We start from the raw sequence: 22,996 nt of genomic DNA, 5'->3' as shown, positions 1-22,996 counted from the left end.
ATGTAGCTGATTAAATATTTAAACCATTATAGAGGTATGTGAACACGACATTCTGCTCCTATACCCCAACCATGTAGGGAAAATTCCAGTAAGGTGAGTCAGTATGATTGCTTCTTTGGGTTGGTTTTATTTATTTTTTTTTTTATTATTTTTTTTGATTATTCTATTGGTGCAGTGATTAGGATTTCAGGCAATGAGCTGAAACAATATATTACTAGACTGGCAGTCAATCAGATCACTATCACTTCAAACATCATTTAAGAAGATCTACATTTTTTATTATTTATATAGCTCCATAGTTTATGGTGCTACATAGGACAAATCAAAGACAGATCCCCTGCCCCCTAAGAGCTTACAGTCTAGGTAAGTACAAGAACAATAGGAGAAGATACACAGGCAGGAGACAGAGAGGGGTAGTAAATTAAAATAAAGACAATTAGATTACAGTCACATGAAAAGCTAAAGCTTTTATTTTGGTGGATACAAACTGGGGAGATGAGTGTTTGAGTAACTTTATTTTTGATTAGAACTAGATTTAAACAAAGGCCAGAAGAAAAGAGCTTTGAAAATAAATTTCATAGTGTCAGAAGTGCTTGTTGGAAGGCAGAGAGGTAAGACTGGAAGAAAACTGGACATTAGCATGTTTGAGGTTGGAAAGCAATGATATTTTAAGTAAGAGAAGCCAACCTCAGTGACCCGTTGTTTTCCTAGTCATCCTTGAAATTCTGACAGAAACAGTATCGCTTCTGTACACATAGTTCTAGCTTAAATATTATATCCATATATATCTGGGGCTGTATTGGATAAAATCTTGTTTCCTCTTAAGTAGGAGTTTTGACACTTTTTTCAAAGGAGTATTTCAGTTATCATATTTTGTGTTTGTTGATGTATTTGGAGACTAAGTGAAGTTGTGTCTGAAGTACTTCACATTTTTCTAATATCCTTAATATAAAAACAATAAAACATTATTTTATAGCATAATTTTTTACCTCTTAGTATGATATTACCTCTGTTCATATTACCTTTCCCCTGAAAATATTTTTATTTTGTAGAATATTAGGGCATTTCTCCTATTTGTGGCTTTGGATTTTGGCACAATATGTTTTTTTCCCCGATAAACTATGTTTTTTCAATTCTGAAATATTAACAGGTTAATGTAGTAGGACTCAACTGTGTTATTTTGGGGGTTGTGAACACTCTATGGATGAAATCAGGAAATATTAATGAACAGAGCCTCAAGTAATAATAAAATGAAGGAAAAGGTTATTTCAAAACTATACTGAATTCTTCAACTGAGAATTGAGACAGAAATTTCAGAAAGAAATATCACATATAAAATCTGCCAGATACTCCCTGTATTTGTCTGTACTTCTGTTTACATAAAAGGAGAATACCATTAAAAAGGCCTGCTGATGTCTATAATTGGACAAATCCGCATTTACTATAAAGCACCAGAGATCTCTTGATTTCATCCAACCATTTGGCTCATTATTTAACTACCAGTCCTCCACAAATGACATTTATCAACATAAAAAGGGGTTTATCCATTTTTTTCTAGTTATCTATTGCTATACAACCATGCTGAGGCAACCTGAAGATCTAAATAGTATCTTTTGTGTCTTAAAAATGTCTATTTTCATTGAAAAAGACACAGGGGGAAAAAAGTCCTGTTCAATTTTTACCTCCAATTTTCATCCACCAGGCAATGTCATTTCACTGAGCTATAACTGCTTTAAAATTCTTCTCTAGAGTGACATTTAAAATCAGTCAGAGAAGCACCCATCATCCTGTCCTGAAATCAGCAGACTTATTAAGCTTTATATGAAACCACATAAAGCAGTTATATATGGATTCTTAATCTTTGTGGCCAGATCCTGTCTTGATTTTTGCTGGGAAGTTCCATAAATTTTAATGACAGTACAGGAATTTATACAGCATGAGAACTTTTGAATTTTGGGATAAGCCTTTCAGAGGCCTTTCCAAACAAGGAATTTTTCTTCAGAATTGAGAAATATTTTTGCAGCAGTAACTAGAAAATGAAGCTTGTAAAGAAACTGAAAGAATTTGAACTTTTTCAAGTACAAAACTATCAGTAATATTTTCTACTCTTTTGGGGGTCAAGTCTTTATTAGTCAATTTTCTGTAAATGTCTTAATACAGAAAAAAAGTTCTAATGCACAAAAAAGTAACAATATGAGTTAGTGTATGATTGTTGAGAAAAAACCCATTATAATACTGTGAATCTGTGGAGCCATGCATTTCTAGTCTTGACCTTTAAGACAAATCTCCAGTTACTTTGCATATTTCTCTCAAGAATGGAAGGCTGAAATTCTGACCAAAATCTTAATTAAGCCACACTTCCTGTGATAGAAGTTTTGTTCCTTGAGGAACTTTAACCCAATAAAATATATGGGACATATTCTGCATTCACTTTTACTTTGGCTCACAAAAACCTTAAGAGAATTAGTCTTGAGCATCAAGGTGAGAATGAAATCCTGATTATTTCAACATCCTCAATGGAGAAAAGAAAGGTGTGTTTGAATATAATACAGCATTTTATTACATGATTTTACAAATTTTATTGTAAGTCATCAATCAAATGCAATAGCCAATTTTTTCCATTCCAAGCCATCATAATTAGGAGTTTTCATTGTGTTATGACAGTTACTCTTTTCCCCTTTGTGTTTTAAAGAATTAACTTAAATATAAATTATGTACGTTTATTCATTTCCAGAAAAATTGCTTAAAGTGTTTTTTTCTTCTTTATACTTCAGACAAAGGTAACCTGTTCTCTGTTATCACATAAATGGGGATGAAACTCACAAATATAAGAGAATTTGCTTTCTCAGTCCCTGCTCACAATGGAAATGGCCAGCTCAATCTCTATGAAGATTTATGATAACTGGGTAGTAGACACATACCTCCCATTTACCCCCATATTTCATGATATAACTTCTACAGTTTGGATTATATATCTTATATTTCTGTGCCATAAAGATGATGATAAGATTAAATAAAGACTGAGTAAACAACCAATCTCTTTACTTAGCAATGACTTATTATCTATGATTATTTCAATGATTTTTTTTGGGGGGGGGGGTATTTTAATGTTTTTGGGGGCTAAAGTCAAATTAATTTTTTTCCATGTAAAGACCATCTTAACAATCTTTTTTGGTTGACATCACATTCCTACATAGTCCATACTATACATTTCTTGTTAAGATACAAATAAATTTACAGTAGACAGAGGTGCAAGATTCAGCATCAAAGGGCAGTATTTCAAAATGTTATGTCCAGGAACTCACCACAGTCAGGACATATAAGTTAGCTTTGAAGCAGCTAAGAGCCAAATCCTGTAAATATTATCACAATGTGCTGTAATGGCTTCTGTCAGAAATCCCAGCAAACTCTCTTGTCACAAATTTAGTGGCAAGAATCATCAGGATAGGGCACTAAGCTGAAGCTAAGTACCAGTACTGACACAAAGTACTGCACATATGTTGCTCAAATCACGCAGCAAAACCAAACCAACTAAAACTGACAAAAATTTAATGCTTTCTTTTTCTCTTTTTTTTTTTTTTTTTTTAATTTTGTGCATTGGATGCAAACAGCAAACTGAGTGCATATTAACTTTTATCACAATGTGGTCAAGAGGTCTGTGTCTTTTACCATTTACACACAATTTTTCATGACAGCATGTTATCAGCTTAGTGGAATCCAGGGGTGTAGCATGGCAAGCAGTGGTGGTAGTGCACCTATTTTTTTATATTATATAACTTGAAAATATGTCTCTTCTAAGATTCCTTTTTCATGATAAAAATAGTTTTCACCAAACGTTGGTGGTGCACACGCACTACCACTCATGCTTGGCATCACACCCCTGGCTGAAACACATGTTCTTATTTTGTTGATAAAAAGTATTACAAAAATTTCCATACAAAAACTATTTTCATAGAAATCTTGCATTTCCACAAATAAACCTGAACATTTTTTTTTGAAAAAAAAAACTGCTCAAGAATATTGTTCATTTAGTACTGTGACTGAATTGAAAAATGCAGTCCTCCTTTAAGCTCTTGACATTCACTTCTTTTAGGTGACCCATCCCTCTTCCAACATTAGCGAGAATCACACAGGCTCCATTGAGTTCAATTAGTAGCAGGAACAAGTGTTTCAAAACCCATTCAGGCTAAAATGAAAGTCCTCTATGTGTGAAATACACTGCTTCCCACCCCCCTCCCTCTCTTCACAATTATAGAAAAGAAAATCAATAGCTTATACCTAAAGTTTGTAAGATACATTCCTTTGTACTAAGGAAACTTTTATTCATCTAAAAATTGGGTCAAAATCTGGAAATATTTTTGTTGTCTTTTTAGATCAAAATTCCAACCCAGTTAAATTATTTTTTTTTCATAATTATTATTTATTTACTTAGTTCAGTGTCACAAACAGTCAAAAAAAAAAAAAAAAGTAAGTGAGCATTCTCATATGTATTCTTCTATTCATGGGATTTATGCTTCTTCACTTTTAACATTTCTTCCATCCAGAAAGATCATATCGCCTTGTCCAGATGGTAGTTTCAGTCTACCAGCAGTTACCAACTTTTCTGTGCTGGGAAGTTCAGAAGACCATATGGTTTCTTGTTCCACTACAGTTCTGAGACTAGACTCCTTCTGTAGTTTGTATCATCTTGGGCATTTATTCTCCCTTTTCTGGCAACCCTTGAACTTCAAAAGGAACCTGTAACTTCTCACTGAGACTGCATTTGAAACCAGCCACAAAACTCACATGGAACATTCATTCATTCAGAATGGTGGAAACCCATGACAAACAGTGTAACCCTGCATAACTTGGTTGATCCATGATGCTTGTGATTCGAGTCTGGCCATTGCAACTGCTGAGATCAGAGTCTCTAGTTCATAGACACAGCGGCATGAGGTAACTCATTTTATTTTGCACTTGTTGCATATTTCCACAGGAAACATTCTCGCAAGGTTGTTTGGAAAAAAGACGACAGTTTGTGCTTGGGGTATTTGGCTTCCCAGCTCTATGCCATGGTTTCTTTGCCTGGCAACCTTCTGTCGTTAAATGTGTGCATGTTGATAACTTCTTCTGTTTTCACAATAACGGGGGCCTGTGGCTTGTGTTTTAATCGACGCTGACACTTCAGAGACATCCTTAGCTCCTCTACCATGGCACTACAGAAGGACCTCTACAGAAGGAAATAGAGGAACAAGAAAAAGAAATAGCTGTAAGAAATTACTAATTGCAGTGTCTAGAAGAAGATTCACTGTACTGGCACACACTTGTCATTCTTCGCTTTGTTCCAAACTCAAAAAAAATTGCTGGCCTTATTATATGCATCACTATATATGCATATTGTTATTTCATAATAATTAAAATTACTTATCAAATCGTGATGACTCTGTAAAAATTGCCTTGCCTGTACAATTGTTTTTCTGACAGGTACTAAGTCTGGATCCATATGTTACATAAAATTACTTCAAGCAGATGTTCTGTCAACATGTACAGTACATTTACAGTGCAGTATCTGAATGTTACATATATGTTAGGCATTCAGTAGAATCTCCTTAGCCATATTTCAAAATAATAGTTGCATTTCTATGGGACTAAAGTGTGAGTTCTTCCACAAAACATGAAGTTTTAGTATAGGAAGTTTACCTAAATTTATCTTTAAATACAGTTAAAATCCAGATCTATTACAGAAAACTGATATTTACTCCATAATTTATAATATCTTCTGTATATAAAAACTTTTACCACTACTGATTATCATTTATGGAGTGTGTGTTTGCAAAAAAAAAAAACCCAGACAAACCAGTAATACAGTTTTGTTGATCTTCATGAAAAGCGTATTAAAAAAAGTTTATTACCATGTTTATATCAAATCCCTAAAGCCCTTTTTCCAGTTTGCAGTGAAAGCAATTTGAAAAGTAAAATAAAATCTCCCTATTCCCTCAGTCTGACTGAATTCTCTACTGCTAATGGTGTGCTAAGCAATTAACCTTCTCTCAGTGTGAGTATTGGAGTATTGAATGACATATGGTAGTAAGGAAAAAATATCTCACTTTTGGGCTCTGCATCATAGTTTAACTTGAAACATTTTCAAGCTAATGGAGAAATATACTAACTAAATAACCTATCCCAGAAGCTGAGATGTTAAGCCAAGCCTTTGACAATTGCTCTCAGCCAAAGCAAATTTGAGGTGTGGTCTAACCGTTTGCATTTTTCTCTCTTTGCAATTAATCTCCAGGCCAGGGACATAATCAGGAAAAAAAAAGGCAAATGAACAAATGAACAAATGAAAAGCAAACCAACAACCTATCAAACAAGAACCAAAAAAGTCAAAGCATGTAGAATTACTGTCTCATGACCTGTTTTTGATTTTGTTTGATTAGTGGTAATCAATATATAATTGTCTCATTTGTCTTTCAAATAAATACCCTGCTTTATTTTTTAACTGTAATATCTTAAATATTCATACAAACCTGAGGCTTGGCGATTAGATCCAGAAAATATTTAAGCATCTCACACTACCTAGTTCACTGAGAATCTAGATTGAAGATGTATTAATAAAAGTCTGCATTCAGCTTCCAACCTCCAGGGCTGAAAGCAGTAAGGCACTCAGCTTTCCCATTAAATTTTACAGCTTTGTCATTTGGCAATAGTAGAAATTCTGTGAAACACACTGGTGCTTGGCTTAGTCATGGATCCTATTAGAATTCACATTTCACTTGTCCATACATGGTTATCAATCCAATAGGTATGCTCTGAAAGGATCTAACAAAGTTCCTTAAAAAGTGTGACAACTGCTAAAAAAGAATATGTGGCAGTCATCCTTTTCTTCGGTGCAACCAGACATCAGCTGGAGAATTAGGGCTGAACATGAGTCACATTTACGAGTGTTAATATAATAGCATCTTCTGCCAGAGAGATTTGTGTCTCCGTAAACAGCTATAACCTACAGGCATTAGACCATTCCAATGTAAAGTCACTTGCAGTTGCTGCCTACTGATCCAGTCCTGTTCCACTTGGCATGGTAGCAGTTAACAGAGGCACAGAGAGAGAAAGGGAGGCAGGGAAAATATGAGCTGTTCTGTAGATTAGGGATGAGAGCGCACAGCAGCAGAGGAAGGGCTTCAGTAGTAGTTCCTGTTTCACTGAGAACTTCAATAGTTTTACATAAAATTCTGTTTTGTGCAGAAGAGTGCAAATATGAATTGTCTTAATGAGGAATTAGAAGTGAACATGAACTCAACAAAGCCTTAACAAATGCCCTCTCTCCCTAATCCCTTGCATGAATAAGGAAATGGTCAGGTTGGAAGTGAAGGAAATTATAATCTTGCTCTGGGTGTGATACACTTTTAAGCATTTCTTTCTCCTGCTGAGTTTGAAATAAAGGAATAATGCCTACTCAACTTACAGCAAAAATAATTTTACCACCTACAACCAAGAAAAGTTTAAGTTGTGAATCCAAAGGAGAAGAAGGTATATTTCTTTGGTTCAGAGTCAAGTACATATCCTTCAGAGGCGAAAATTTGGCATTTCTGGCTGAAGTGAGCTTCGCAGTGTGCACTGTGTAGACATCCAAGACAGCTTTCTTTGTGTGAACGAGGTGGCTAAAATTCTTGATTGAATGCTTTGAATATAATATGTCAGATCTTAAAGCATAAGGTATCTTTGCTGAACATTGTGTAGAAAGTAGAAAACTGTACCTCCTTATCCTGCTATACCTTGAAAGAAAATATTAAAATCTCATAGAATTTCCCTTTTTTCTAATAAAATGCAGTTGCTTAACATCTGCCATTATAATTCCGAAATTGAAATTAACCCTGAAATATTTTAAAAGGGAAAGATTTAATTTAGCATTTCCTAATGGCTTACAGGCTAAATAGCTAAGGCTTGAAGATCTTGGCATTTCCACAATGTGAGATAGCATATAACATTTAGTTATAGCATATAACATTTAGTTATAGCATATAACTCAGGAATTTCATAGGGAATACATTAAGAAGTGAATGGTGCAACTCAGCACTACGCCACTTGTAGCCATGATATGGCTCTTACCTCTGGAATTAAAGACCTAGCTAAAACAATCTAAAGAACAAAATATTTCTAAGTTTTAAAATAATGCATTAGCTCTTAAAACTTTCAAGATTGTGTTCCTTGACTTTTTTTTTTTTGCCAAGACGTCTAAGAAGAGTGTCAAATTAGAACAAATCCTTTTCAAGATGAATCAATCCACCCAAACCTTTGCAAAAATCTGCAAAGGGTATAAATTTTTAGGTTATATCGGTAGGAAATGGATTACAACCAGCATCCAAGAGGTGAGAAGACACATGTCAACATTCTGAAATACCCTGAAAATGATATCTCAAGAAACTTGACAACACATTTCATCTAAGAATTTTACCTGGATATGAAAACTCATTAAAAGGGAAATGAGTGACAGTCTTAAACTTTGAGAGAGTTATTCCATATGAAATATTCTTCTATTATATGTTTTAATGTTTTAAAAATAATTTTTAATGGGCTCTTGTATGCGCATATAGTGATAAAAATATTGTTTCTGATTAAGAGTATTGTTACATATCTTCTGTTTGTTTGCTTGCTTGTTTCAAATTTCACTCACTGAAATAGTCATGTATTTTAAAAATATTGTTTCACAGCAATGTAAGAGTTTATGATCCAGATCTTTTTTCTTCTTTGGAGTCTATCTGAGAAATACAAGGAAGAGTTTTCACACATATTAAAGAAATCATGTTCAATAAATTTTAGAAAGGATTTATGTTTTACTTTTTCTAATTGAAACGAATAATATTTTTGTCTAATTTCAATTCAAATCTCTGTAGTCTCCATTTCTATACCTTAAAACTTTGTGTTCTTTCAGTGTTAGGATACAATTTTTGGAATAAGACATGAAAAAGAGAAGCACCTCTAAAATATTTTTTATGAGAGTTAGAAGATGTTTTCAAACATGATTTTAGAAAAGATAATCCAATGTCTTGATCCTGAATTCAATTGCTAAGGGAAAACAGCATGATGTTTACAGAATTGAAAGGCTGCATTTCAAAAGTGTTGTCCATCATGGTATTGAGCACTTTAGTATATATTACAAGACTCTCCACTTAATTCAAAGAAAATAACCTCTTGCTCCCAACTTACCTTCCACAATGCTGGCATGTTACAAGAACATCAGTTATTATCGATTTTTCACTAACCCTTACAAAATCTTAAGTTGTCTTCTTAAATGCTACCAGAAAGTAAATGCTGCCTCCAAGCCATCTTAGATATAAACAAATGCTAGAAGAATTTAAGGACAGCGTTCAGCTCTCTAAACCATAGTGCACATAAGTGCATCTGTTTTGTTGCAGCATATCATGATAAAACATTACCAAAAAGTGTACAAAAGATAATTTTAATCAGAACTGTAGTCCTTGGGCTTCAAACACAATTCTGAAAAAAAGTTTATCTCCTTAAGATGAATAAAGAAATCATCTTTAGAAGATGAAGATGAATGTCAGACACCTCTGTCATTCTTTGCCACAGCTGACATCTCACAAATCATGGAGAATCAAGATGAGAATTTTGCAAAATGTTACCACTGGTTACAAGCTTATTAGACAGCTTGTGCACAGCTTTACTGCATGAGAAAAAAATAATTGTACTTTTGCACATGTGTATTAATATGAAAGGTGGATAATACTCACACTGCTTTCATTATTTTGCTTTATGGGAATTTAGAAAGGTAATTAGAAATCATAATAGCATTTATTAGACACATAATTATGAGACTATCACCATAGATTTTTCTTTTAACAGCCTAAAAATAACAAGGGGAAGAGAGAACAGCATGCCTGCACCACTCTAAACATTCTGATTTAAGTGCTTTAATAGTCCGTGTGTTTTAAATTTTAAAAAAATCTCCAGTTGCAGGTTTATATTTTTCCCTTCTTTGATCCAGATAATATAAAAATTACTGACAATATTCAATAGAAGGATTTAAGATTTACTGAGAAGTTCATTATTTCCAGTCTTGTCTGTCAGACATTATTTGAAGATTTGTTTAATTATCTTAAAGCAGTAACAGCAGTAATCCTGTATTTTCTTGTTTTGTTATGGGTCATTGTTCTAGCATCTAGGAGGACATATCAATCAAACTGCTTTTTGTCTTGAAGCCGAGAATGAATGCACAGTCCTACCCTGACTCTCCCTCCTAATCACTTTCTGATTCCTATGCCACTCCTTTAGGGATTTTAAATATGTGTGTGGAAAACTTGTCAATCTTAAACTCTCTAGACAGGAAAACAAATTCTATCAAAACATTGGTTTAGGATCACAAAGAGATGAACAATTAAAGAGAAAATACCCTCAGAAAAAATCATATATCACAGTAATTGGAGTACAAGCATTTTGAAGTTGAAGTGTAAAGTAATGATCAGAGTTTTAGGTTGTTTAACTATATATCCATTCTTAAACATGATGATAGATCAAAGGCTGCACATGTGCATACTATACCTATCTATATATGTATAATATAGTTGCATTAAAAATATTTTGCCACTGACTTTTCTGATGCAGTAGTTTAAATCCATAGCAAGTATAATGCACAAGTACACTCCAGACTAAATTCACACCAATTACCTGAACATATCACCAGTATATTCTCAATTTTAGTTAAGCAATTATTTGGCATTTTGGTAGAAATAGAATAAGCAACAATTTCAGGAAGTTATTTTCAGACCAAAATATATTATAGACCAAAATATATGTTACTTGTATGAAACAGAAATTTCACTGCCCACTCAAATGAAGACAATAATATCAAGCAAAGTGAAAATTTTAATCACACAGATAAAGCTTTGTGTTCACCATAGTATCTACAAAATCACCACCAGTAGAGTAGTTTCAGACAGCTTGATGAAATACAAGGTGCTTTACCCTGTAACTGAATGCTGGTTTTTTCAAGGACTTTGTAGCTATTTGACAGAGAGGATCAACAAAAGTCTGATGGGACTGACCCTTCCTATAACAAAACAACACTGAAACCATTTTCTTCAGGCTGAGTTTCTTTCTCGCTGGGGTTTAGAGTTATGAGATGAACTTAGATGACATACAGGACCTCACTGCTGGCCACTTCTTGTATTTATTGTAAGTGTCTCCCAGTGGGACAATAAAATTCCAGCTTGCCTTAAATAAATTATCAGCTGGTGTCCAAAAAAACCCATATAAAACAAACAAGCAAAAAGAAAAATCACCAAAGAACAATTCCGCCACTCTCAAATTCTAAAATTTATTTCCTAACAGAACAAAATGCACTTGGTGGATGACAGAGACTTCCAGGAAAGTAACACCTAAGTTCATTTAAAGTCTTCTGAAACTATTTTCTTTTTTTCCAGCCTGACAGCTACCCTTCTTCTTGTGGTTGATGGGGAACTAATAGAATTAGTGCAGAAAGCTTTTTTCAAAGTGGTTGTGTTTAGCTCTGCCAGCAGCCTTTCTGGCCATCACACTGACCATGATGTTTTTCTGACTCACCTGTGGACCTAGGCTGGGGCAGAAGGGATTGCACTTGTGTGGTTCCACTCTTTCCTCTCAGAGAAATCCCAGAGGATGTCATAGGGCAATTGCTCATCAGCCCCGAGGGCTCTTTCTCATGCAGGATTCCACAAGGTTTCATCCTGTCATCCCTCCTTTCAACATGTATATGAGGCCACTGAGGAGATAATGAAATAATTTGGGCTGTGGTGTCATTGACACGCAGATGATACACAGTCCTACTCAATTGTCAGACCAGGACCGTGCAGTCATCTTGGGTTTCCAGTGCCTGGCTGAAATAGGGGGGTGATGGCAATTTAACCCAGGGAGACAAGCGCTCTGTCGGACAGGCAAAGGCAAGCACTCAGGAGATATCTTCTATCCTCATTTTTCAGTTCAACCTATTCTGGAAAAGGCTGACAGTCTCACATTTCTCTAGGTTTGGGTCTGTGTTTTCAAACTCAGAGTGGCAAGAAGTGCTATTTGTCATTAGTGTTTCAGCCAGAGGCAATAATTTCCACTGGCGTAAACCTTGCCACACCAGTCCAGATCTTCTTCCAGAGCATGGTACTGCTGTCTCGTGTCCCTGGACAATGGCTACACAAGACTGGCAGGTGTTTAACGAGGGCTGAGATGAATTAACAGTAATTCAGCCATGTAGCTGTCACTGAGAAAATAAATAACATGAGAAAATAAATATGGCACTGGCTAACTGGTTTAGAACAATAACCATTGTAATATTAATGGTTGTGTATTTTGCAATCACATCTGTGCAGGTATTTCTCTGCCTTTCAGCAGAGGCGATCCTGGTTGTACTAAGTCAATCCCCAGAGATCTGGCATTCTCAGCCACAGGATGTGAAGGGTCATTCACCTGTTGAATCATCTTTGATCCTATATCTCAATTGATCCTTTTTGGCAAAGGAATGTCAAGCATGGTGAAAGGAAGTGATTGATGAGGATACGTAATTAATGCTGTGTAGTACAAATCAATCTGGATAAAAATGCTTTGTGTAACATGATTTGAAAATAAATAGTTAATTTTACAGAGATGTTTAAGAAAATAAATACAACCTTTCTTACCTGAATTCTAAACAGCTTTTATCTCAAAGTTTGCTCAGATTAAGTCCTCTATACTTTATTAACTCTAAAAATGTATATTAGTTTTATAGTTCAGTGTGATACTATGAACTCAATGAGAAATTTGGCATGGCCTCAAATCATATTGAACAGAGAGAGACTATTAGTATTAATTTAATGCCAAGGTTTTCTACTGTTTTGGAAACACTGTTATAGTCATGTTGCAGTACATAATATCAAAAGGTTTTGCACTCATTTCTCTGCAATTATAGGGTTTTATTTCACAATCAAGAATATTTTCTGTCTAAAAGGTAGTAGGTAGTGCTTGTTGTTATTTTGTTGACCTATACAAAATCAAAGTAAATAAATCAGCTGAACTAAACTGTATTTGCTACTACATTTAACTATAGCATAGAGATCAATTAAAAATCAAACGTTTTATGTTTTATATTAAAATATTATATGCTAAAGTAATAATTAGAGGAAGACAATGAAAAATTATGAGAAATACATGAATGCTTTCTGATCTGACATTTTTTCCCTTGGAATGAAAAATATATTTTTATCAGAGGAGAAAATAATAATATCATGTGTTTCTTCTTTCTACTGATGAGTGAAAGTGAACCATATTTGCTATAAAGGAAACAACATTTAGGGGTTTCCAATTTATTTAATCCAGCTTCAAATTCTGGTCAAACTTAAAATATTCCATGACTCAGACCTATAATTTAATCTCTGATCTTTGACTGAATGAGTATGGAGCTATATTGAACTTTCTGTATGACCATTACTTGTGTAATGGTCAACTTTACATATACTCCTATATTTTCAGTTGTTTTTTGAAAGACACAAATTAACACATTCAAATACCTCAGAAAAAAGGTCAATTACCAAACTGGTTGAGATGCAGTCAAAAATCAAAATAGAGTTCCTAGGTTTAGTATTTTATTATTTAAAAATTACTTTAAGATGCCACAGTTGGTAACTTGCTTTTTTTTCTTTTTTTTTTCTTCTGTTAAGATGTTTGGGGGTGTGAATTGGATTTTGTTTTTTTTTATTTGGGGGGGGGGGTTGTTTTGATTTTTTGGGTTTTGTAACAATTCCTCCTCTTAGAAAATACTCTCTAATATATACTTACATGGTTTCCAAGAGGGCCTTTAATTAAAATTAATACCTGGAATTCACGTAATCTCTACACTTACAGACATGCAAATTAACCATACAAGTTTGCACATACTCATACAATGCTCAGAGGACAACAGGATGATAACAGTTCCTAATTTTCCAACAGTATATCTGCAGAATGCAGTGTGCTAATGTTGGAAAGACATTTTCTTCCATGACCTGTCTGAACTGCTGCTTTTCCCAGCCAAAAGTACAATTTCTGGGGATACTCCATTAAAAAAAATGACACAAAAATACAGACTATATCATCAACTGTAGTTCATATAAAAGCTACTTGGGATATAAATATGAAAGCTTTTACTTCAATTTACCAAGAATGTCCACATTCTTTTGTTTCTTGTAGCCTGAGGAACAGGCTTTTCAACTTTAAAATCTTTTGAACTTGCCTCCCCCTGGAACAAAAATCACTAGGCTGAGCTTTACTTTGGTATTGCTCCAAAACTGTTATAAATTACTGTCCTAAATTCAAAGGTTTTTGATATTAAACTATTAGGAATATTTTTGAACTCCAGAAAAACTGACAAATCTGCATTTTTTGAGAAAGTAAAGAAAAGTACTTTAGTGAGAACTAATTTAGTAAAATTAAGAAAAATAACCCAAATAACCACACCATAAAATATTTTGGTAAAATAAGAAAGACCTAAAACCTTTTCAGTTTTTTTACATAAAATGATTGAAATTTGATTTTGCACTGTTGGTGAGATAACAATTTAAGCAAAGCTTAAAATACTGATTTTCTACACATCCTTCTGACAAAGAAGCATCAAAATATGTCAGTAATTATGAAATTCTTCCTGTAAGTCCTTTTCACATAGGAAAAGGTATATATTTGCACTTGGCTGATGTGAATTCTAAAAAGAAGCATTGTAGGACATAATGAATGAAAGTTATTCTAGTACAAATAGGTCATAAAGGAACCTTAGAAAATAAACTCTTGTTAACATTTACACTGACTCCATGTAAACAAACTGAGAACAGTTAAATCATACTTGAGAGAAGCAAAATCAGGATGATGTGTAGCTGCATATGGCAACAGTGCCACAGCTGTTTCAGCCTATCAGGTCTTGGCCCCTCCTTGCCTCTTGAGAAGGGTGTGGGACCACTACATCAATAAAACCAGGTTTCCAGCCAATGTCACCCTCTCCACAGAAACCCTGACCAGGATAGGCGCAAGGACAACAATTTAAAATGGTGACAACAAGCAATGGTCTGTATATCCGTGGCACTGCCTTGATCAATAGTGTGAATTTCATCCTAATGTTTTCAGCAGTGCACATGTAGTTTCTATCACACAGCTGACTCTTACAGTAGTATCTAATCACTGGAAAGGGTGGTATGAAAATTGGAAGAATATCAGAGAAAACTTTAAAAAAATCTCTGAACGCACAAAATAAAAGGAGAGGTCAATAAATTCTCAAATTGAGAATCATCCATTGATTATTATGGTAAATATTAATGGTCTTCAAGGTCAGTGTTTTCCCTGGGATTTCCAATAATAATATGAGCTATACAAAACTAAATGTGTGAAATGGGCATAAACCCATAATGCATTGATGCATATCAATTAAAAAAAAAATGAAAAGAGGAAAGACATAGTAATTGTTTTAAATGGCTTCTGTTTCTAACCTTGCTTACTCACTGCCCTCTGAGTGCCTGTTAAAATAAGGGAGCAGGTCATTCAGCAGCAAAAGCAATTATAAAATGCAAATGACTGAGCATTTATTGTCAAGATTGTCTAGATAAAAAAGGTCTGATAATAATGTTTCCAAATAGATTACATAATTAGATGTTGTATTATAAACAATGGGAAATAATACAAGCCTTTAGCATTTTCAAAAAGGCTGCAATTAAACAATAGGTAAGCATTGCAACATAAATTTTATTAAAAAGTGACAAATTTCCCTCTCAGAAATTAGAAGGCACCCTCTTGTGGTTGCTCTGCAGGAAAGCAGTCAGGACAACCTCTGACCTACAGTCTCTTCCACCCCTTTCCCACTGCGCCAACAGTGCAGGAGTATCAACAGTCTGCCATAGACAAAGATATATGCTCTGCCATTCACAGCACTTTCTCTGAAGGAAACAGTGAGACTATGTAGTAGGCAAGACTAGAAGAGTTACCCAGTCCAAAACACACTCCAGGTTATCACATTATTAAAACATATGTGTGAGGTAGAAAATTCAGAATTACTTAGCAATCATAGCAAAACCACATTTAATTTCAAATAAGATAAAATTGTACCAAAACCTAAAGACTCTGAAGTTCATTAAAGCTGCATGAAATTTTGAGCCAGTTAGGATCAGAAAGTCTTGTTCCTGCTGTCCTCACATTATAAAAACATGTTTTGAGCATTTTGCAGAAAGTGTTTTAAATTACTGTGTTCAATTCATTTCAGGCAACAGTCATCCAGATAAATTAGTGCCATCTCCAAAGACATAGCTAGTCTCATACACAGGTCATGGCTCAGCATTCAGAATTTCTTGTTCCGTGGAATCTGCAGTTGTAAGTGAAACAGTTCTGTATGTAACACTACATATTCCTAGCTAATGATCTCTGCTTTGAGCCCATGTCTGTCAAGAGCTCGATCACTGTGTCTTGTGAGATAAATTATACACACTGATCTTTCTCAACTCAATTGTGCAGCTGAGCAGTGAATTATTTAACATGGAAAGTTCAATAGCTTTTGTCTTCCCTGTAAATGTATGTGAAATATAAACAAGTATTAATGTACTTATTGCTTTGATTGCTTTTATAATAAATTTTAAGTAAATAACTATTTCAGAGAGGTTTCTTTAATTGATGTATATGTTATGATTTGATTGTATAACTCCAGATATACTATTTTGGTGTTACTGTTTCAGTACATGTTGAGACTTAATCTATTACTTTTTACTATAGGAAGTGTATGACCTCATCTCTTAACAAATAGTTAAGGTATGTGTTTTAATTCACATTATTTGAAGTACTTAACAGTTCAAAATTAATAAAATTTAGATCTGCTATTTTTACACAAATATACCTAATTCCATCCTGCTGAAGGCTCAATGAGTTTTGAATGGCTAGAAATGATAGCAGAATTTAATCCATATATAGCTGTTTTCACATTCAAAATGATTGGATTTTCTGGAAAATAGCAATTTAGGATACTTCTTTTTCAAGCAAGCTAGCTTTAGTAAGTGCCAGTGACTGGCAGTCTAACTGTGATAACATCCAGGCTTATCTTTGCTTTCGATAGGTGTCAATAGGAGAGGAATTTCCCTCTGTCTGGAAAGTTCTGTGGTGGCATAAAATCATCTGTTTCACATAAAGTCTCAATAGTGTTATACATTTTCTTCTGACTTTTAGAAACATCAGGGGCATGGATGTTTTGAGCCATCTTTTCTTACAAGAGGCAATATTTTTTTATTTTAGCAAAGAACACCATTTTATCTGCTGTTTTTCTGTGGTTGATTCCTTTCAAGATTTCACTCCTCCAAATAGGTTCACACCAGACAATATATCTGTTTGTGTAAGCTCCAAGAGCAGGGTGACATAAAAAATTCTAAAACCCCATATCGATATACAATTTCAATCTGCATTGCCTCCCTGCTGGAAGTACAAATGAATAGTTTGTACACATTAAAAAGCAAACCCTCATGCCCGCTTATATCTCAGAATACTCCATATACTCAGCAGCTGAAGTTATCTGATTAATTTTGTTTCCTTGGCTCTTAATATGACCTTTGATCTTCCCTTTTTCCAAATACAGACAAACATTTTTTCCAGAATGATACTCTGATTCTTAAGGGATGACACCACAAATGTTAACAAAACTAGGTGCCTCCTCTGTCCCCACAGGACATCCAGAGCAGCACTATTTGCATTGTTTACTCATCTCAGCAGGGACTTGTAGAGACTGGAGACAAATTACAGGATTTCTCATTTCACCCTAGGCTGCTGTTGCTCCCTCTCCTAGGCAAAGGGGATCTGTTACACCTGAGAAGCTGAAAGAAGATGTTTTCTGAAAGTCTTTGGGTGCTGCAAGAAGAGTGGGTGAGGGGATGCTGGGGTAGGCCATGTGTCAGGATGCAAGCATCATCTTCCTCTTAAGTTCATTCCATAAATAAAACTTCAGTGAAATTTCAATGGCCTGCTGATATCAGGCTATGTGGGGGTAGCAGGGAGGAGATGGAAGGTAAGTGATTGGAGGTAAGGAGGAGAGAAAGGAGAGAAGCCTGACTCAACTCAACTCAACTCAGCTGCTTCATATTTATTCCTAACTTTTAAAAGTATCTAAATACTCGACAATGAAACATTTCTGATACAAATGCTTTCGAAACGTCACATTCCTCCAGTCGTTGCTATCTCTATCCAACACTAATAAACTATCAAATGGAAAGAAACAAACACAAAAGAAAAGTTAAAAAAACCAAACAAACCAAACAAACATAAACAAACTCCTTCCCATCACTCCCCCACAAACTAAAACAGTTAAGGAAACAAATCCTTAATTAAAAAGTTTCTGTTTGCTTCACCTCACAACTTTCAACATGCTGCTATTGTCACATATGTATTTACACCCTGTAAAACAGTGAACTCATGTAACAAAATTATTATCAAAGCAGTCCTATTTTTCTAAATGAGTGCGTGCTAGAAGTCCAGAAAAGCTAAACCAATTTTTACTGATGCTCATGTGAGTTCCATATCCATTTTAGAAATGGATAAAAATTATTGATATTTACATGGTTCTTAAGTAACCAGTATATTTTTCCTTACAAGTTCATTTCATAAACATAACATTCCAATAGTGTGTTAACAGAAGGAATTAACCTGCAGCGTTGTAAAGAAGAGGACCTAAAGGGTCCTTCAACAATTAAATGAATGTACCCATGTTCAAACAGTGTTTAGGACCTTGAAACCTCACACTGCCTTAGTGTGTGTTAGCAAAATTTCTTAACAATATAACAGGAAACTTGAGTACCAAAAAGTTGCCCCAAAAGAAGTGAAAACAAATAGTAAATTTTCTGAGTAATGATTCAAGTTACAAAAGCTCACTAGCATCATCTGGAAAAATACCAATATAAATATATCTTTTGGATTTACTACTGATTGTATTAAACTACATTTCTAAACATAATTTTAAAAATTGCCATAGGTCACAATGTCCTCAAAAGTAAAAACCAAAAAGACCTAGCAAAATCCAACAGTTTCTCTCAATGTTTAAAATTCAGATTTTGCCATAGCAGTAAAATAAACTATTTTATTTTAGGTTTAGACATGGGCACATACATATAGAAATATTTATTTAATCATTATTCAAAAAAATTATAATTTCAGCTACAAAATTTTCAATATATTATTAGTCTTACCACAGTTACAGTATTCTGGTTGTAAAAATTGCAAGTACACAACAAGTTAACAGTAGGATTTTCAATATTGGGTCAGTTCGAAATTACAGGACATCATATCAGTAGTAAACCCACCAAAAAAAAAAAAATCATGTTGATGTAATCTTTTCCAGATGTTACCAGGACAACTTTGCAAGTATAAACTCTTATAAAGAACATTTCTATAGAGACATTTTTAGACTTTGACTTTGAGCTACAGAGAGTTTGTCTTTTGAAATCAGAATTATCTGTAGGAGATTAATTTGTTGCCCATTAGTTTCAGATTTCTTCTTCATCCATAAAATTAACTGCAGTGAACTTCCAGGAGTAAAAAGCTGTCTTTTTTCAGGCTTGAATAAGAGGAGAAATAGTCACTTGTCCTGAAATCTGGCTACAATTAAACACATTGAAGAAAAATTAAAAGATGTAAATGTAAAACTTTGGATATTTTGCTGTCATCCTTTGTTATTCAAATACTTTACTATAAGAATAAACAATAAGTATGCATCACCTAAATGTCAGTAAACATCAAAAAATATTTAAAGTATTATTTAAATAAACCATAAATGTAAAATAAACAGGTAGTGATAATATTTACCTTTTCCAACTGGGCATTTTTTTTTGATTTATACAAAAACTCCCCAACTGCCACAAAGACAGAAAGCACCAATCCTGCTGCCAGCACGATGAAGATTCCTCCAATATTTTGAACTCCCAAAGCACTGGCCTCTTTACTTTCCTCTTCTGGGCAACCATTGCCTCTCCACCATTTCTCTTTCATCATGTGGAGCTTGCCTTCTTCCTGCAGCTGAAGAATTGCTATAGTGATCTTATCTCTATATGGAGAACCTGAAGAGAGCAAAGGGAAGAAATATCACATGGAATATATTACATGAATATTTTAGTTATTCTGAATTGGAATAAATAATATCTCATTAAAACTATATCTTTAACAGACATAATATTATTCAAAACCACATTTGCTTCTCGACACAATCACACTGGTCATATAAATACAAACCTGCTTGCCCACACAAATATATATCCAGAAAACTTAATCCAGCTAGTGTTGCCAGTAAGCCAGGCCACTTGATGCAACAGTTTCTATCACGTTTAGTCCAACAGTCTCAAATGTCTTCATGCCCAAATATTATACTCAGCCAAAGAGTGTTCTTATTTCAAGTTTTTCAATTTTTTCCCAAAAAGTTTTTAAATGGCCTTCATCAGATTTAGTCTAAAATGTGTAAATCTATGACCTGTTGCTTCATAGATTGCTACCCCAAAGGTAATAAAAAGCCTGATATTTAATTAATATTTCATCCTGCTACTTTCTTAAAAGAGGGACAATTTATGCTTCAGGAACACCCCACAAAAGTCTTTATTTGATAGATTTTCGGCACTTAAAACATCTTTCAGCATGCACTTACCTATTAACAGTACAAGTCAGCAAGAAATTCAGAAAGATAAGATTCAGTGTGTTTGGATAACAAGGATGTAAATTCTCATATTTTGATGTATTTCTTTCTCATAATTCGTTATTTTACAATGACATGATAATTTTGTAGCTTTTGAACATTTCAATATTTCAAGGGGCAGTTCAAAGGCTGGTGTCATATTTTTGTATGTAATCTGTTCTCTTTTTTTTTACGTTTTGCATAAGGGTTTCTCAATGAGTATTTTTAAATGTATATTGATAATTGAATAATGGCAATGAAGAAAACTTTTATTTTCTGAATGTTAGAGAGTAAATCATGTCAGTTAGAAGTGCTTTCTCTGTTAAGACTTTTGAAATGTTTAAGTAGGGAACAAAGACATCATTTTTCTTGTCCTTTGAAAACAGGAACAAAAGTCTCTTCATTAAAATGGTTAAGAAATCTCAGGAAAGGAAGAAAAAGAGTAGATGAAAAGGCATAGCATCCCCTCTTTCAGTTGATATGAATGCAATTCTATAATGCATCCCTCTTCTTTTTCTCTCTATCACAATAATGCTACTTACTGGCTATAGATTTTAGGGTTTCTTTCAGCTGAGTAATAAAATACATTTTCATTAACATTTTACCTTTGAAAAATAATTCTTTGTATCTGCTAGAGAGATGCTGACCATTTAAATGCATTGTGATCAACTGTGAGGACCTGAAGAACTGTCTGGATAAGATATTTTATAGTCTTAAAACTGTATGAAATCATGTATACTTTTTTAAAAATTTCTTTTAACTTATTCTATATTTCTTCAAATTCTTTTTACATATCTAGAACTTATCCTGAGAAGAAAGCTTATAACAAAGAGCTGCTGTGCTAGTAAAGAACATACAAAGAACTGCTAATTACAAAATACAAAAGCACCTTTTCCTTTATTCAAGAATAAAAGGTGTGAAGAGCCATCCTCAAAGTATTTAAATTGCAAGAACTTGTGCATTTATCATCTATGCTTAAAAAAGGATGATGTTTTGTGCAAGGGGGTAAATTGTGTTTGCACTGGACTGTACAGGAAGCATAAAGAAAGGAAAACAAACTCTTTTCTACTCTCTTGTGCACTCTTAGAGGCCTAAGTCACATCATTTCAGACCATCCTGATTATGCATGAATTCTGCAAAACCCTATATTTGACATGTTGCCTCAGTCAGATGGAAGAAGGAAGTGATTAGTCCACAAGAGCCTGGGGAAGTGTAAGTGCATTCTCTAATCTTTTGGGGATATTTTCAACATTACACTGCATATAAATATTTAACAATAACAACTTAAACAACATTAGATTCAGAGAAATAGTCTTGGACTCAGTTTAAGCTGTCTTCTGATCTGACAGGCTGCTTTCTAATTAAACTGATTTGCATTTTGTTTCCACACTCTCTGTTGGTCTAAATATAGTGAGTACCATCTATTCTTTATGTATTATTTATATTTTCTGGGGATCAGATTTGTACACTTACAATTCTAGTCTATTTGAAACAGTTAAAAAATTAATTAACTGAGGAATTAATAGACAGAAACAATAAAGCATGGCCTAATACAGGTGACAATTACTTAAGTTTATGAAGGTTGCATTAGAAACACGCAGCTAATAGTGATTTAGTTCAATAGTATTTGTATTACTGTTGGTGGTTTGCAAAAATTTGCACAAATAACTCTGGAATGGACATATTACAGGGCCAGTCTACTGCAATGTTTATATTTGTTATACCTTATTATCCTGTCTAAGAAGTGATCCTGTCATAAGTAAGGATCAATGTGGGGTGACAAGCATTATATATTGCTGCTGTTGAATCAAGCATTTAAAAATTTATACCCATGAAAAAGCTAGCATTGAATGCTGTAGTTCTAATTCTGAAGGACTTAGAATGTTCTAAATTCATAGGTTTTCATTTTGTAGCAAATATTGAGTACACTTAATAATCTGATACTTTGAAAAAAGGAATTTTTAATTCTGTTTATACTGACTCAGGTAGCTCTTAATAGAACAAAGGAAGCATATGAATAATACTATTTCCTCAGACTAGATTTTCTTCTAGCTTTTTTTCTCTTACAAACAGGACTATAAGTCCCAGCAATAGAAAATCCATCCAGAAGCACCTGAAGTGTCTAAAAGTATTCACAGACTGATCTGTGGATGACAAAAGTAGCATAAAAAGTAAGAAGCAATAAATAGAAAATGTGGTCAAGGCACCCAGATTACACTCTGGATGTAACAGCAGCTTTTTTGCCAGACCTGAAAAATGTTAGCAAGTAAGTGGAAAAGATTTCTGACATTTTAAGGTAATTTTCCCTATCGCTCTCATCGCATGACTGAAAGATGACTCAAGCCGTATAATGAGGTG

General features: G+C 34.0%; 1 protein-coding gene across 7 annotated transcripts in view; it reads right to left on the bottom strand.

The window, feature by feature from the left end:
• Positions 1-253: 253 nt before the first annotated feature.
• The window catches only part of GRIK2 (glutamate ionotropic receptor kainate type subunit 2), a 345,199-nt gene continuing 322,456 nt past the window's right edge, over positions 254-22,996 (bottom strand). For 3 of the 7 annotated variants that reach the window (XM_030267647.4, XM_032747254.3, XM_030267649.4), the window contains 3 exons: positions 19,783-20,033; positions 11,557-11,734; positions 5,046-5,209 (listed from right to left, as the gene is read on the bottom strand). In XM_030267647.4, coding sequence (XP_030123507.4) covers positions 5,196-5,209; positions 11,557-11,734; positions 19,783-20,033 — 443 coding nt within the window. In that variant the 3' untranslated portion in view covers positions 5,046-5,195. Of the gene's footprint in view, positions 5,210-11,556; positions 11,735-13,706; positions 19,576-19,782; positions 20,034-22,996 lie in introns of those variants that run through there. The other 4 variants (XM_072926727.1, XM_012572713.5, XM_072926726.1 and 1 more) reach the window with 2 other exon arrangements.

The sequence above is a fragment of the Taeniopygia guttata genome, chromosome 3 (genome assembly GCF_048771995.1).
Source record: "Taeniopygia guttata chromosome 3, bTaeGut7.mat, whole genome shotgun sequence".
Classification (NCBI taxonomy): domain Eukaryota; kingdom Metazoa; phylum Chordata; class Aves; order Passeriformes; family Estrildidae; genus Taeniopygia; species Taeniopygia guttata.
The sequence above is the reverse complement of the archived record's forward strand: the minus strand, read 5'-3'. Positions and strand labels throughout refer to the sequence as shown.